The following is a 17,883-nucleotide window of genomic DNA, read 5'->3' as shown; positions in this document are numbered from 1 at the left end:
TATATCCCCTTTGAGCGTGTTGAAATAAGAACTAATATTTGATTATTTATTTGGAAGCACTTGGGGGAAAAATCAATTTTGATCTTTCTATCAAGTAGACTTATATCAGTATTTCACCATTGGTAGAGACATTATTTTGAGAATTTAGTACTTGGTATTTCCAAATTGATAAAGTTGGTTTGAATTCATATTAGTAGAAATAATTAAAATCATTGCTTTAAATACTAAATTTGGACTCTCAAATATTGAAACATTAGCAATTTTAGTCCAGACTCAAGTCTAAGCACAGGCGCTCGTGTTTACAGTTGACTATTCTTTTAGTGGTCAAATATAGTATCATAACTTTATCAATATCAAGATATGCTGGCTAGTATCTCATAAGTGTCTAGGAATACAGTATGCATCTGAGTTGTAACAGGAACATAGCAAGAGAAATCAGGGGGAAATGGGTTTGGCCTTCTATAACTGATTCGTACTACAATCTATGTGATAAATGTTTAAAAACATGGTTTTCTGGCATAAAAGAGAATATAATTCTCAAAATATAATATTTTTTTTTGCTACGATCTCAAATCTTATGAATCATTCGCTGAACGCTGAAAAATATGCATAGGACTTCTATGCTCAAGGTCGTAACCAGAAATACGTAAACCTCTATGGTCAAGACTGCAAAACCGTATAAAATTCTCGTCAAGGCGCCCCATATAAATAAGCCACTCCCTTTGCCCCCAAATCGCTTTCACTCTTGAAATCCCCCTGCGCCTCTCGGTCGATCGTCCAACCTCCCATTCCTCCGCACTCGAAATCGAAAGCGCCCCGCCCCGAAACCCTAACCCTACCTTTCCGCTCCCTCCACCACCCGCCCCAATGGCGAAGCCGGCGAAGTACGACGAGGAGGAGGAGGTCTCATCCTCCACCGAGGAGGAGGAGGAGGACCAGTCCGACGCCGCCGGCTCCGGATCTGGCGAGGAAGGGGATGAGGAGGAGGAGGAGGAAGCTGCGGGAGAGGGGCAGGAGGAGGAGGTTGACGAGGAGGAGATCGAAGCCGTCACTACCGGCGCTGGTGCTGAGGACGAGGAGGACGCCGGTGCCGATGCCGCCGCTGAAGGCGACGACGAGTCCCAGTCCACCGAGGACGACGAGTCCGTTGCGAGGGACAAGGATGATGGTGACGAGGTGAGCGGGAGGTTAGGGTTTGGGTGTTTTAATCTCGTTTTTAGAGATTCGATTTAACGAGGGCTTTGGAAATATACTAATATTTGAAAAATTACTTGACCTCATAATTTCAGAATAATCTGCTTTCCAGTCATTGCTAGATATATGGCCTCTGTTAATTTGTTTGTTTTGTTATTGTTGCAAGTACTTCTACTTTTATTTTTTTTTCTCATAGCTGTGGCATAAGCTGTTGTTGCCTGGTTCTTCCATAATACAAAGATATTAGTAATATTGGTAAATAGATATATCCCTAGTTCTGAGTTTAATGTGTCGAGGGGACCCTTTGTTGTATCATGCCCTACAATTCAGTAGTGAAAATTTTACATTTCTTTGCCCCTAACCATTTCTGTCGCAGACTGATGCAGTGGTTGGGAAGCGTGAGAAAGCAAGGCTAAAAGAACTCCAGAAGATGAAGAAGCAGAAAATCCAAGAAATACTAGATACTCAAAATGCTGCCATTGATGCTGACATGGTATGTACTTTCTTTAAATGGATCCTCATATACAATTGCATGGTTTGCACAGGATTAACCACATAGACTTAATATATTACATTCTGCTGTTATTTTGATCTCTATATTTTTTGACAGAACAATAAAGGGAGGGGACGGTTGAAATACCTTCTTCAGCAGACAGAAATATTTGCTCACTTTGCAAAAGGAAGTCAGTCGAACGAGAAAAAGCCACGCGGGAGGTAACATTGGTCTTGTTTGTGCCATGATTATATGATTTATCTTGGAAGTTTAGTGGACATTGCTGGCACTTTATATGGCATAGCGCTTTTGAAGTTTAAAATATTATATGAAGGATGCTCCCAACTTCAATCATGACCGCAGCATAAAAAAATCGCGCTAGAAATGGATTTTGACTATCACCAAAGTGATTCTAGGTTGAAGTACCTTATGCATCAACACACAATATAACAATTTTTTTCTGTTCAAGCTTGTAGGTGAATCTTCTATCTTGTAGTTTCTTTGTGAGCCCCTTGATCTTGTTATTATTTTCCTGAAATTGTCAGCATTGTATTAAGGTGACATCTGTTGCACCTTTTACACATGTTCCTATATTTCCATTTTGTATGTAGATATGGAGTTAAAGAAATATTAGAGTGGAGTTGTTAAGTTGAATAGTTCATCCTGCAATCCTCAGTATCATTACATTATGGAGTGCTGCTCACTATTTTGTATGCAGAACCATAAGACTTAGCTCAATGAACTTAGATATTCTTTTCTGTCTGTCTATTGTGAGTAATTTATTTGTTGATGAGTTGAGTCAATCTGTAGGGGACGTCATGCATCAAAGATCACTGAAGAAGAGGAAGACGAAGAATACCTCAAAGAGGAAGAAGATGCCCTTGCCGGTGCAGGGGGGACACGTTTAGTTTCACAGCCTTCATGTGAGCCCTTTGCTGACTATTTGTTACTACCTTGACCTATGCTATTTCCTTGCTTTAATAACTACTTCAAGTTGATAGAAGAATTACTTGTTAGATAGATGTTTTTCTCTGTTGCCATAAAATTATTTTGACGCTGTTTATAAGGCAAACTTAACCTAGGCTAATTGAATCTTGTACTGGCTTTGAAAGTGAATGAGTGCTTTGATTGAGGTTCAAACTGAACCAATATTATTAAGTATACTGATTTGGGTGAGGTGCAAACTGAACCAATATTGTCCATAAGGCCATAACTGACTGTTCATATTTAAGTTTTGTAACTAAGATGATCAAGAACCCTGAAATGAACGCTGACCTATTTTGCCCAATAACTATTTCTACTCAGTAAATGCCATGGTGCATTTGTTTTTTGATTATTCTCGTAATGAAGGAACATCTATTTATGCAATTGATTGTTGTTTCCTGTTTTCACTTCCACTGACACCTTTTTGTTCCATCAAAAGTGGCCTAACTACTTCCAATTTCTTGATAAAAGAATTGATATGCATTCTCATGGAAACCAACCAATAATTTTAGGTTTTAGTTTTCTTAGTAGGCTTTATATCTTTTGTTCCTTGTCTTATGTAATAAACTTTTATTAAATGTTTGAATTCTTTGCAGGCATCAAGGGAAAGATGCGTGATTATCAACTGGCTGGACTTAATTGGCTTATACGATTGTATGAGAATGGTATCAATGGAATATTAGCTGATGAGATGGTATGGTATATGTGTTAATCTTGATTAAGATCATCTTTTAGTCCTTCATTTTTGTTTTGTTTGACACTTTAACTTTGAATAGGGTCTTGGGAAAACGCTTCAAACTATTTCATTGCTGGGATATCTGCATGAGTTCAGAGGTATAACTGGTCCTCACATGGTTGTTGCGCCAAAGTCCACTCTTGGCAACTGGATAAAGGAAATCCAACGTTTTTGCCCTATCCTACGGGCTGTGAAGTTTTTGGGGAATCCAGAAGAGCGGGTTAGTCTCAAGTCTATTCTTTAATCACTTATGGAACTTATACTGCCATGTTACTGACCTTCTCTTATTTGTCAGAACCATATAAGGGACAATTTGCTACGGCCTGGAAAATTTGATGTGTGCGTGACTAGCTTTGAAATGGCAATCAAAGAAAAATCTACATTGAAGCGCTTCAGCTGGCGCTACATAATTATTGATGAAGCTCACCGGATAAAAAATGAGAATTCTCTTCTATCGAAGACTATGAGGATTTACCACACTAATTATCGTCTCCTCATCACAGGCACTCCACTCCAGGTAGGCTTCTCTTGCCAGTATTGTTTTTATATAGTGTGTGCACCCAAATGATTTAAGTACCACTTCAGTAACTGTGCTGTCTCATTTTTTTGTGGTTTAATCTGATTCTAGTCTGATTTGCTGCTACATGGCAGAATAATCTCCATGAGCTCTGGGCTCTCCTCAATTTCTTGCTACCTGAAATATTTAGCTCTGCGGAGACCTTTGATGAATGGTTTCAAATTTCTGGGGAAAATGATCAACAGGAGGTGGTCCAGCAGCTTCATAAGGTTGGGATATAATTCTCATGATCTTCAATTTGAGTGCCTTAAAATGAACTCTTTATAATTGTTTCTCGCAACTTTTGCAAAGGTTCTTCGCCCATTTCTTCTTAGGAGGCTCAAGTCTGATGTAGAAAAGGGTCTACCTCCAAAGAAGGAAACCATACTTAAAGTTGGAATGTCTCAGATGCAAAAGCAGTACTATCGTGCTCTGCTTCAGAAGGATTTGGAGGTTATTAATGCTGGTGGTGAACGCAAGCGATTGCTTAACATTGCCATGCAGTTGCGCAAGTGCTGCAACCATCCATATTTATTCCAAGGAGCTGAACCTGGCCCACCCTACACAACTGGTGAACATCTAGTTGAGAATGCAGGTAACATCATGTTCCTTATTTCTTTTGCATAATTGAAACATTTTTTCTACAGAATTTCTATGAATGCTTATTGACAGTTCTTTTGATATTTACGTAGGAAAAATGGTTCTATTAGATAAATTGCTGCCCAAGCTAAAGGAGCGTGATTCCAGAGTCCTAATTTTTTCACAGGTGATTGTTTTCCACTGCCATGCAGATTTGAATGCATTATTTGTTTAGCAAGTTTGTATTAGGAGATATCAGACACCACTTATGGATGCTGAGCATGTGCATAGTGCACCTCATTAAGCACTTTGTTATCCTAGAATTTTCCTTTGCCTAACATAGCACCATCCTGCAGATGACCAGGCTTTTGGATATCTTGGAAGATTATCTTATGTATAAAGGTTATAAGTATTGTCGAATTGATGGAAATACAGGTGGAGAAGATCGTGATGCATCCATTGAAGCCTTCAATAGGCCAGGAAGTGAGAAGTTTGTTTTCTTACTTTCAACTAGGGCAGGTGGCCTTGGTATTAACTTGGCCACTGCTGATGTTGTGGTTCTTTATGACAGTGATTGGTATGCGACTTTGTTATGCTAAACTTAATTTTGTTGCTTACCCTAAGAATGAATCTTATGTCTCTGCTACTTCTGTGCATCCAGGAATCCACAAGCGGATCTGCAAGCTCAGGACCGTGCACATAGAATAGGTCAAAAGAAAGAAGTTCAAGTGTTCCGCTTTTGCACTGAGGTTTGTTGTTTCTAGATTAATAATTACCGTAGTGCCAAATTTTATATTGCTACCTGTCTGGAAGATAATGCAAACAAAATTACAGTACACTATCGAGGAAAAGGTGATTGAGAGAGCATATAAGAAGCTAGCATTGGATGCTTTGGTTATTCAGCAAGGACGATTGGCAGAGCAGAAAAGTATGGTTTTGATATTTGCCATTGCTATTTGTTTTAAGCATTTTTCTTTACTAGTTGGATATGGATTATTCTGACAACATTCTCTTTTATTAAGCTGTCAATAAGGATGACCTTCTGCAAATGGTGCGGTTTGGTGCTGAAATGGTTTTCAGTTCTAAGGACAGCACAATAACTGATGAGGACATTGACCGTATTATAGCTAAAGGAGAGGAGACAACAGCAGAACTTGATGCGAAAATGAAAAAGTTCACTGAGGATGCCATTAAATTTAAGATGGATGATAGTATGTGCCTGTTCTCTGTTCCTATGTCTTGTGTTCACTGAGGATGTCATTAAATTTAAGATGGATGATAGTATGTGCCTGTTCTCTGTTCCTATGTCTCCTGTCTACCTACCTAACACCTTTTATTTTCTGATGCAGATGCTGAATTGTATGATTTTGATGATGAGAAGGTAATGATTGAAACATTCAATTCATTTGCTGTTGGTTGAATATTTTTTTTTGAAGTGAGCTCATCACCAATTGAATTCTCCTACATGATTGCTTGAAGGATGAAAACAAGGTTGATTTCAAGAAACTTGTTAGTGACAACTGGATCGAGCCACCTAGAAGAGAAAGGAAGAGAAAGTATGCACCGCTTTTATCTTTTGGTTCATGTCACACTGTCTAATACTTATTTGACCTTATTTAAACTGTCATTTGTAGCTACTCTGAGTCTGACTACTTTAAGCAAGCACTTCGCCAGGGTGCACCAGCAAAGCCAAGGGAGCCAAGGATTCCAAGAATGCCCCACTTGTAAATTTCCTGTTCTTTTGAAAGCTAATCAATGGTTCCATTTTATTGAATTATATCTGACTCGGATTTTAATTTGTCAGGCATGATTTCCAGTTTTTCAATAACCAAAGGCTAAATGAATTGTATGAAAAGGAAGTGCGGTACCTTATGGTAATTTCTCATCCAGATTATTGTTTTTGTAATTTCTACTGGATATTAAGTAACTAGTTTGCTCAACTTTTGCTTTTTTTGTGCCTGTTTTCCCAGTCCATTGGACATCACTTCCTCATTACTTTGCAATATATTGTTTTGCATCTGTCACTTGTAATCTTGGTGCTTAACATTAGAAAATTTTGATGCAGCAAGCAAACCAGAAGAAAGATACCATTGATGGCGAAGACGAAGGTATTCTCTTGCTTTTTCTAGGTTGTATTACATCCAAGTGGATCTTGCTAACTTTATTATTCTCATGTGATGCTCAGATCTGTTGGAGCCTTTGACAGCAGAGGAGCAGGAAGAGAAGGAACAGTTATTAGAAGAGGTTAGAATCATAACGCTGCACACCAAAATCAACTTTCTTGTTGTACCTTTCTGCTTGCTCTTTTATACTGTCGTTTCTCTTAACTTTATTTCTGTCATGATAAAAATTTCAGGGTTTTGCATCATGGACAAGGAGAGACTTCAACACATTTATTCGTGCATGTGAGAAATATGGTCGCAATGATATTAAAAGTATATCCTCTGAAATGGAGGGTAAGACAGAAGAGGAAGTTCAACGATATGCTAAAGTTTTCAAGGAGAGATACAAAGAACTGAGTGGTAAGGCAGTAATTCCAAGACAGCTAATATATAACTGCAGATTCAAATCTCTAATTTGGACTGACAATTTAAAGGAAATATGTGGGTTGACCATGTTGAATTAGTTTAATTATTTATTTCATGAAAAGCATTTCACAATGTAATAGCTTTTATTTTTATCATTATAATCTTTTAATAATAATAAAGCAACTGTTTGCATACTGGAGATCAAACTTTACATTCTAACAGATTGTGTATGTTGATCATTGTTCAACCAGATTATGATAGAATTATAAAAAATATTGAAAGGGGGGAAGCAAGGATATCCCGCAAGGATGAGATTATGAAGGCCATTGGGAAGAAGCTAGACCGCTACAAGAACCCATGGTTAGAGTTGAAAATTCAGTATGGCCAAAATAAAGGGAAGTTCTATAATGAGGAATGTGACCGCTTTATGGTATGTTCTCTCACCATATTATGTGGATTTTTGTATTTGAGTACATGAAATATGGCTACTAAGATGGTGTTATGTTTCAGCTTTGCATGGTGCACAAACTTGGATATGGAAACTGGGATGAACTGAAAGCTGCCTTCCGTATGTCTCCCTTGTTCCGATTTGATTGGTTTGTGAAGTCCAGAACTACCCAAGAGTTGGCTAGGCGGTGTGATACCCTTATCCGACTGGTTGAGAAAGAAAATCAAGAATATGATGAGCAAGAGAGGCAGGCAAGGAAGGAGAAAAGGCTTGCTAAGGCAAATCCTAAACTTATTCACTACCTATCATCATTCTGCAGCTCAGCATTCTGTCGTTAAAGACCTAGCTAGTGTTGTGGGGTTTTGCAAATACTGATGTTAATTGCTGGTACTATTTGATCTGACCTCAAACTTGATATCAACAGAACATGACTCCAACAAAGCGAGCAGCACTAAGGACTTCAGAGGGTGAGAATGCTCCATTGAGTTCATTCAAGAGGCGACGGCAGTCCCTTATGGACGATTATGTGGGCTCGGTAAGAGACAACTCCACGGAGTTCATCCATGCTTGTAACCTATGTGCATAGCGGGGCTCATCAGTTGTAAATATGTTTCAGGGAAGGCGAAAGAGAGGGTGAATGTGATGTTTGGTATCCTGCTTTTGGAGCTTGCCGGGAGATGCAGTCTCTGCATTCTTTAAGCCCCTGCCGTGCAGTGCTTAGTTTCTCCTGCACGCGAGTTAAATGCCTAAGGGCAGGTGACTTTGTTGTGTAATTTATGCAATGATGACATAGGTTAGTTATAAATCCTAAATGAAGTATGTATGAGCATGCTGTGTTAGTGTCGTAGATCTGGACTTTGCAATTCAACTGTTGCTACACTTTTGCCCAGCTGACTGAGAGAATATGACTTCAGCTGCAACACAATTGAGGCTCTTCAGATCAATGTTTTAAGACAAAAATCTGGTCCTGCATCTTGCCCCAACAGATTAAACTAAGGCAAGCCCAACGCGGGCGGTAGTAACTGTTTCTCACGATCCAAGTACACAAATTGAGTTGAGGCTAGTAGTATACGTCCACGTTTTCACCGCAGCCCCATCATACTTGGCAGCTGCAGCGGGTTTTTCTAAGATGAAGCACACTGCAGGTATGACATGGCTCGTTGCCTCTGACGTTGATGTTGAGACAGTAGCCCAGGCTGATGCGTTGGGTTTGGCCTAAGGTAGCGTTTGGTTTCGAAATCTCATAACTAATAGTCATTGGTGCGTTGGGTGTGTGGCCTAAGGTAGCGTTTGGTTTCGATTATCTCATAACTAACAGTCATTGGTGCACTATTCAATCATGTTCCTCTGAAGGAGCAGCTTTTTGTTTCAACTATGCAGTCGTTTGTCTGTGCATTTTTTCGGTTTGCCTGTTACGTTTAGCGATCACACATGTATTTTTGAGATAGAAAAGGTTTATTAATCTAGCTTTACATGCATATTGCAGAGCGAGCTAAGATTAAGAAGTCCTAGGCTAGATGATCATGATTAGTCTACCATATACTTACTGTGTACGTGTACTCTTATATATTTGGTCAAACTTAAAAAGATGACTTCAAAAAAATAAGATTTATTTGGGACGGAGGTTGGTTTGGCATAATTGCATGGGATGCGGTACCGTCGGCATGTCCAGGTGGCAGTTGGCGGGTGGTTTGTGGTTGTGCAGGTCGGCTGGTCCCAGCGTCACCACTGCCATCTGCCGGTCTGCTAGTTTGTCATACATCGCTTAAGCAAGATTTGTTTGAACGTTTGAAAAGCCTAATTTTGATTTCGATGATCGATGAACACAAGGTTATCTAACTAAAGTCTGCTTTGTAAGGGGTAATCACTGTTGTTATTCACATGGATAGTCATATGATACTACTCACCATAGATTTTGAATTTTAAGTATCACACTCTATGACAAGTGTTCAAGAAGAAGATAGGAAATGCAAAATCCAACAAGTGGTATCCACATCATCGTCAAAGATTAACAAGTGGAATCCAGATCATAACATTTCATCGTGGTATGCTCTCACAAAGTGATGCCTAGTTCATTCTATCAAGTGGTGTCAATTGGTGGTGACCACAAGTGATCCTCAACTTTAAGTGATCTCCAAATGAAGAGAAGACTTCCCTCACCAACAAGATTCAAATTTTTATCAAGTGGTGTCCATAAAAAATACAAGATTCAAAGTGACGTCAACCCACACCCTAGTACAACCCTTTTGTGGTAACTAATGACAAGGGGGAAAGATTGGAACAAAGATATGCAAAAGGGGAGAGAGTAAGATATGCAAAGGGGAGAGTTCGTATGGACATGGACTAAGGGGGAGGTATTGATCAAATTAAGTTTAAGTTAACAAGTGGGATCAAGAGTACAATCTTGCAATCCGGGCATATGTTTCACCAACACAATCAAGATTGAAGAATAGAATGGGGATCAAAATTCTTGAACAAGAGAAGCGCACAAGTAGGGCGAGCAACTCATATATTAAATGTTGGATGCATTTGAATCGTGCATTTCATTTGCTTGCTTGCATATGTATAGTAGTTTATCATGCGGTATCATGCTTGTGTGCAAGTGTTTGCTGGACTAAGACTTGGATGATGTTTGATCTAACTAGTGGTATCTAGAACTAAGTCTTGTTAGCAAGTGGTAACTAGAGCCTTGTTTATAATGTTGATCTCACGTGGTATCTATTTTCACTTGTGTCTAGCAAGGTGTTGATGCTAAGGATGATTTCAAAGTGGTATACACACTAGAAAGGTACATTTCTATCTTGTATACCTTAGCATCACTTAGTAGTGGTAACACTCCTATAAATTTCATATTTATGCATGTGTGCAAACTTGAAACAAACCATTTGATCACACATGTAGGGGGAGTTATCAATACTAAGTTGGTTTTTGTGGTGCTTATCCAAATCTTAACAAGTGGTCATAATGTTGAATAAGTAACTCAAAATCCAAACCAAGTTAGAAATTTACACTAGTGTGAAGTGCTAGCTTGGAATGCTTAATTTCGATATCTTTGTAGAGTTACATCAATTACCAAAAAGGGAGAGATTAAAAGTTCTAGTTTGATTTTGGTAATTAAATGACAATCTTAGGTGGAATGATGTGTTTGACGTGAGATACTCATGTGTTTAGTCCACATGTACACTAGTGTGAGCAATACATAGAGCCATGGTGAAGAGGTAGCTTGGACATGTTGCAAGTGATCAACTAGTGAGATGAAGGAGCTCATTGCATATGAGACATGGCGTGATGTCATGTGGCTAGGTGGAGAAGATCAAGAGACAAGGCTTGGTTACGAAGGACCAGGTTTCTAGTGTGAAGGGAAAGCTAAGGCTCGGGTGTGATGGACCATTGAGGCAGTGAAGCTAGAGCGAAGGGCTTGGCGCCGATAGACTAGGTGCAATGGTGAAGAGCAAGCGATGCTACGACTGATGAACCAATGAGGTCATGTGATGACATGAACTGGATCATATCATTCCATGGGAGATCAAGCCATTGATAGGATTTAAATGGCTAGAGGGGGGTGAATAGACTATAAAATTCCCTACAAACTCACAAATTGACTAGAGCAAGGTGGTCAGTAAATAAGATGGCGACTATGCAATCTACTTGCTCTAGCTCTATTTCACAACAAGCAAGCCTCCTACACAATTCTAGTTGCTATGATCTCAGGGTTGATTTCACAGAATCAAGCAAACTACACTAGCAACTAGAGAGCTACCACTAACACGAGCTGCAAAACTAGGAACAATTACAATTAGCTCTAACTACCACTAGGCTACACAAGCAACTACCACACAAGTCAAGTATAGGAATGTAAATACAAGGTGATAGTATGCAAACCAAACTGGGAAAGAAAGATATGAACACCAAGATTTATCTTCGTGGTTTCGTTGCTTGCCGGCAACCTACGTCCTACGTACACAAGCAACTACCACTTATTTGGGCTGGACTACTCTCATTTTGGACCAAGGAAGGTGGAATGTACATGTGGGCTTCCGGGTATTTTTACCCATGGGTCAATGGGTATAGGGACTACTAGAACATTTCAATACCCGCAGTACCCAATGGGTGAAGGATTTTGCCCATTTGTGTACCCATGGGTAGTGTGTTTAGTCTATATTCGAACCCTAAGAGAGTAAATACCCGTCGGGTATCAGGGCGCGGGTCCCCACTGCCATCTTTAGTAAGGGGAAAGGTTTAGAAATAGAATAGAAAGATAAATAGAAAAGGAAAAGGAGCTCAGTAGACCAGCCGAGGCCTAGCCGGTCCACTCCACCTGCCCACGCGCACGTAAGGACTCGGCCCAGCCGGCCTACCCCTGCCCCCGTCTCCCCTTTCCCGCATGCAAGGCTAGGCCCACGGGACCCCGCTCTAGTCCAACTGCGCTGACGCGTCAGAGAGGAGCCCCACTCCCCTCTCTCACCCGCCGCTGATGAGTGGGCCCTATGGACCCACCTATCATCCCCTACCTTTCCCTTCCCCTCTGTTTTTCTTCTTTCCTGCCACCGTGATCACCGGTGAGAATCCGACGCACCCCGCGCCGATCCACGCCGTCCGTCGCACCCTGTGGATGGACACCATGTGCTTGATCTGTGACACAATCTCGCCTACGCCAACAGGGTAGATATGGATGCCCCCGCCACAGCTCCCGCCATGCTGATGCCACCGCTCCAATTCGAGTTGGTAGCATGCACGCGACTGCGTGGGAGAATAAACCCTAGCCCAAGGGCCCTAATCACCCTACACGTGCTCTCTCAACCCCTCTGCGTCGTCCGCTGCAACACCATGGGTGGTCATGGCTATAAAGCCCCTGACCCAGGGCAAGGGCAGACCCAGTGGGTATCTCAGGTAGGCATAGGACTACCTTGGATTTTGGCCCAAAAAAGAATTACTACTATGCAGCCCAGGAGAATTTTGGCCCAACACTCGTCATCCACTCATCCTGGCATCCAGCGCGAGGTCACGACTCCGCGGCACACAACCGCCGGATGATACTGTCAAATTATCGAGATAATTGATCGCTTAAAATGGTTATTGTGACTATTATCACCGGCCTTCCATCCTTGCTCCCGATGAATCTTGGCTGTCCGTGTCACTCATACTTCGAATCACCCGCCGACTCCCACCCTAATTCCCCAACTCCCCTCAGGCCTTGTTGTCAGTGGTTCCCGCAAGAAACCCCACCTCTAATCGCTTCATTCTCCTCACCCGGTGTTTTCCCTTCATTGAATCCCAGCACAAGTGGTTCTTTTTTCGCCCCACTCTTTGGTTCATATGAAACCATCATGAACCCAAAACTTTGTGGTATGCAAGTGTTGTAATTAAGTCTAAGTTGTTGAGAGACATGAAGTAGCAAGATAAGAGCTGTTATAATCTTGTTCCAAATGAGTATGACTACTGGAGTTTTATTTTGAAATTGAGAAAAAAACATAAAGTTCCTCGATGGTGAAAATTCCTACCACTAGCCATATATGATCATACGTGATATAAGATTTCTACATAAAGCTACTTGTTATTGTGTTGAGTTTGGTCAAGTCTTGTTGAGAAATTTATCATGCTCGCAAGATCACAAGCATAAAGCTACATGTCACATATATATTGCTTCTACATTGGAAGTACACAAAAACACGCCTTTCATTTCCACTACATAAATGCCTTTCTTCCTCCACCACCACCATTGTCGTCATCATCTACACACCTATATATCATGGCTAAAGGTGAACAGAAGGTAACAAGTGATGATAGTAAGTTCACCACTCCTACTTATGATGAACTTGCTAGATTGCTAAATGAGTACACTCAAGTCATCATGAAAACCCATGCTAAAGTTGATAATCTAAAACTTGACAACAAAACTCTTTTAGCAAAATGTAAACTTTTTGAAAAATCTAGTGATTAGCTTAGAGATGAAAAAATAAGAGGCTTGTGAACACCCTCAAGGAGCTCAAATCAAAACATAAGGAAGTCATTGACTCCTATAAAGATCTTAGAGAAAAATATGATTAACTTGAGGTGTCACACCAAAAGGAGCGGTTGATGACTATCCTATTTAAAAAAAAATCTACAAAGCAACAACACTAGGCGCAAGTAGTTAGTAACAAAAGGGGGCCCTAATAACTACAACTAACCACATTAGCAAGCCTAACAAGAGCACACCAACACAAGTCTAGTGAGAAGAGTAAAACAACTTGCTACAACGCTAGAGCTAGGCAACTACACAAGAAAATGAATAACACAAACAAAGAGCAAGTGTAGATTGCACAAACCACAAGTAGAGGACAATACAAGATATATCCCTGAGGTTCAATGACTTGTCGGTCACCTATGTCCCCATTGAGGCATGTACAAGGATCACTGCTCCTCTACTAGCTCAATGATCCCTCAAGATTGGCTCCAGCATGAGCGCTAGTGTATGAGCCGACTAATCACAAGGTACACTACAAGCCTCAAGTCAACTAGAGTTGCTCTTCAGTCACTTTGGCGGGAAATGAATACAAAAGACCCTCACAATTAAAGTCCCGATCATCTTACAATCTTCAGTTGGGTGCTTCAAGGGATCATTGCTACTCCAATCCATCTAGGTGGCAGCAACAACCAAGAGTAACAAGAATCCCACAGCGAACACAACCACTAGTGTTACATAATGCAAATCGCTAGATGAACTCCAATCTCACCCAAATGCAGTCTCAACTAACCAAATGTGAGTGGAGGTGTTTCTTGAGCTCCAAAGTGTGTGGATATCAGTTATGAGTGTCAAGAGAGCTAAGTTGTCTGATCATGCCATATTTATAAGCCCACTTAAGAAACTAGCTGCTACCCACTTAGTGGGATGGCTGCAACACCACCGATGAAGCTTCGATGGGAGCACTGGAGCTTACCACCAGAGCCCCCCCCACAACTAAGTCAACGACTATTTCAAACTAGTCGTTGAGCTGCTCTAAGCTCTAGTGATGGCAACTCTAGTGCATCGAAGGATTCCGGTGGCCTCTCCAAGCCGCGTGCTCACTGTAAAGTCCCTCTCTAGGACTAAAAATCTCGTGTTCACACCTTGAATTGGTTGAAATTTGTTGGAGACGAATCAATATAAAAAACTAATTACTCTGTGTATATGTGTGTGTGGCGGATCAACATGTGGGCCCATGTCATAAACCAAAATTAGGCATTGGAGGCCATTCTCTAAAATCCAAAGACATTAATAGGCACTAGGCCTTTTGTGTTGCCATCCAATAGATTTTGAACTTTATTGGATCATATGAGGATTGGTATCCAAATATAAATAAAATTATCAAATATATCCAAAACAACAATTGTCCAATTGAACTTTGGATTTTCCAAATCCACTCCGACATCTTGGCAGAAGTCAGAATTACGTAGTGTAGCACAATAGCAAGGCGGAGGAGGGGGTAAATTGGTCATTCTAGCAGCAATGCAATCAAGGTTATTAAGGCATCGCCTTGTGGTCTGAGCGGTTTTTGAATCGTGGCGTCATGGTCGCCACGGCCTCCTCGCATATAGCGTCACCTCGCGGCAAACGTCGTTCCCAAGGCATCGGATTAGCTAAGGCGGACACCATGGAACGGAAAAAGATGTGAGGGAAAGAGCAGCGCACGTGGAAAAGGATTGAGCTGCACGTGGAGGGAATGGAGAGAGCTGTTCCCAGTTGACAGAGGGGGAGGGAAAGGGAGGCGAGGGAGAGAGAAGATCCGGCGGACCTGAAATCCGGCGGCGGCGACGGCGCCTACGACCACAATTCCTGCCCCCATCTACGACTGCAACTCCCGCCCAACCGTGGTCATGGCTCTAGCCCCGTCCACGACCGCATTATGGAATTCACCCATCCGCCGCCCTCCTCGATTCGTGTCCACTCTACAGGCATGTCCTCCCTCTCCTTTCTCTATTCTTCCTCTCCTCCTTGTCGTGTCTCTACTCTTCCTCCCCTTCTTCCTCTGCTCTGCTCCTTCTTCTACTATGCTTTGCGCTCCTCCTTGCTGCGGCTCTGCTCTTCCTCCCCTTCTTCCTCTGCTCTGCTCCTTCTTCTACTCTGCTCTGCGCTGTTTGGTTGCTATTTGTTGCTGCTATGGGTGCATAAGTCCATCTTTGTTTTTACAGCTGATAGACTGCAATTAGAATGGAGATGAAAGACTGCTTGAATGGTCATGTCTAGATGATGTTCTCTCACTAGAGTCATTAATATGTGTATGGCGTCGCCTCGCTACATGCATTAAACACCTAGGCATATGGAAGGAGGTAGCTCGCCGCACCTTGCCTTACCGCCTTAATAACCTTGAACGCAGTAAGATATTAGTTAGGCCAACTGGGGATCTATGAGCCATCGGATTTTCGTCAACCAAGGGGGTGGAGACCTAGTTTTGCCTCCACTTAGCTTCGCCCCTGGACAGTGGTTCTATGATTAGAATAAAGATGCTGAAAACAATCATACCAAATGATTGTTAAATGTTTGCAAGCTTCGTGAAGTAAAATTAAAAGTAGTTGGATATTACATAGCCTTTGTCCGTTGTTCCTTCTATTTTAGTAATTATCGGTGTTTAAATAGTCCGCTAAATGGTTAGACAGTTTAAACGGTCTAAACGAAACATTGGTAGTGATTGTAATGATAAGATACGTTAAAATGGAACGTCTAAATAGTATTTTAGATCTAGTTTATAAAACATTTAGTGTATGTCAAGTCAAACTTTATAATTTTGATCAATAATGTAGTTAACAACTTTCAACTATTATAATACACACTTGATACTAGTAAATTTATAATCAAATGTACTATCAGCTAATTATAAGTTTCTAATCATATAAAATAAATAAATGATCAAATGTAATTTAGTAGACCATCCTATGTCAAAAGGCGTCTTATAAACTGGACCGAAGGGAGTAAGCAAAGAGTGACAGATTGTTTACAATAGCACTGACTATAATCATTTACATAAGACTTCTATAATTTAGATGCGTCCCTGCCAAGATCCGTCTTTTCTATTGATTTCTATGCTTTTCTACCCATAGTACGAAAATATAAGATTGTTCATACATATTTCAATATATTCCTATTTCCCATGTAAACAAGGAAAAATAAAGACACGGCCCGGAAGTAGACTTCTCCCCTCGCGTCGTCCGGTGAGCGGCGGCGGCGGCCCGCGGTGGTCGCTCAAAAAGGCGGCCTGCCGTGGCTCCCTCTCCCTCTCCCTCTCCCGCTTCCTCTTCTTCCCTCCTGTACCCACCAGACCTCCCCATGCTCGACCTCGGCCGATGGCGCCCCTAGGCCGGTGGCGGGGTCCACATCTACGTCGGATCTGCCTTCCTCGGTCTGCTCCGCCTCAGGTCAGTGCTCTCCCGCCCAGGATCCACGCGGTGCCGGGTCTGCGAGGTGGCCGGATGGGCGGTCTACTCACGTCTGCGCCTGCGGCTCGTGCCCGGATCTACGTGCGTCGGTGCGGGGCGTGACCGTGGTTAGCCGGGCGCGGGCGCGTCCACTCCCCTGCCTTACGTCCTCGGCCGCTGCTGTGGCCGCCACCGTCGTCGTCGGTGCTGTGCTGGCAATCCACGGCCGGATCCGGGGCCTCCGACGTCAGGATCTGGCGTCTGGCGCGGCAAAGTCGGCCTGGACACGGTCGGCACGGTGGCGCCCCTTGCGGTGGCCCAACTCCGACAGCTGGCCATCGTCGGGGCGGATCCGAGCCCTCCATGGTCGAATCTCATGAGGTCTGCTACGAATCCAGTGAGGGTTGCAGTGCTAGTGGAGCAGCAAGGGGCGGACGAGACGGAGGCCCCTTCCGGGACCTTGTGGTCCGGATCTAGCGTCGGGGCCGCCGTCTGGCGTCCTTGTGACCGTCGTCGACATGCCTCCTTCTTGCGCATTTGGGAGTCCACTTTGGCACGCCATCGGCGTGGTCCCCTGGGCGGCAGCCGGAGTTCGCTGCTCGCCGGCCAAGAAGCCCCTTGGCACAGTGGCGCCCCCTCCCCCGACCCACGGTGTCGACTAACGTGCTTGGGTGTCTACCCTGCCCGGCTTCTTGCTCCGAGCCAGCGGCGGTGGCGCAGTCTGCGTCATTTTCCTTTCTGAAGGCGTTGTCGAAGCCTGTCTGCACCGTTCGGGTCGTTGGGGCAGCCTCCGGGATGAAAAAGCTCAGTTCATCCTATGGATGAAAATCTTGCCTGTGCTTCTCCGAACGTTGTTGGCATCCGCGGATGTCATCCCCTTCTTGAAGGCTTCAGTTTGGGGCACTCTAGCTGCCACAACTCTCTTAACCGTGCGTCGATCATCGGTGTTGCTGCCTGCTCGTCGGTGTTGCTGCCTGCTCTGTTGTGCCTATA

The 17,883-nt window shown here is 42.6% G+C and overlaps 1 protein-coding gene across 1 annotated transcript; it reads left to right on the top strand.

Moving 5' to 3' along the window:
• The first annotated feature begins 751 nt into the window (after positions 1-751).
• Positions 752-8,478, top strand: LOC136456048 (probable chromatin-remodeling complex ATPase chain). The gene is made up of 25 exons (XM_066455809.1): positions 752-1,176; positions 1,571-1,687; positions 1,805-1,908; positions 2,498-2,610; positions 3,268-3,365; positions 3,448-3,627; positions 3,703-3,924; positions 4,059-4,193; positions 4,276-4,558; positions 4,656-4,729; positions 4,899-5,119; positions 5,204-5,291; positions 5,377-5,470; positions 5,565-5,753; positions 5,892-5,923; positions 6,022-6,098; positions 6,177-6,266; positions 6,347-6,416; positions 6,608-6,650; positions 6,728-6,786; positions 6,899-7,064; positions 7,322-7,500; positions 7,581-7,796; positions 7,943-8,053; positions 8,135-8,478. The coding sequence occupies exons 1-25, from the start codon at positions 868-870 to the stop codon at positions 8,153-8,155; spliced, it is 3,291 nt and encodes a 1,096-aa protein (XP_066311906.1). The 5' UTR covers positions 752-867; the 3' UTR covers positions 8,156-8,478.
• The last annotated feature ends 9,405 nt before the right edge of the window (positions 8,479-17,883 follow it).

Source organism: Miscanthus floridulus, chromosome 6 (genome assembly GCF_019320115.1).
Source record: "Miscanthus floridulus cultivar M001 chromosome 6, ASM1932011v1, whole genome shotgun sequence".
Taxonomy (NCBI): domain Eukaryota; kingdom Viridiplantae; phylum Streptophyta; class Magnoliopsida; order Poales; family Poaceae; genus Miscanthus; species Miscanthus floridulus.
Note: the sequence above shows the minus strand (reverse complement) of the source record. Positions and strands in the feature narration are given on the sequence as shown.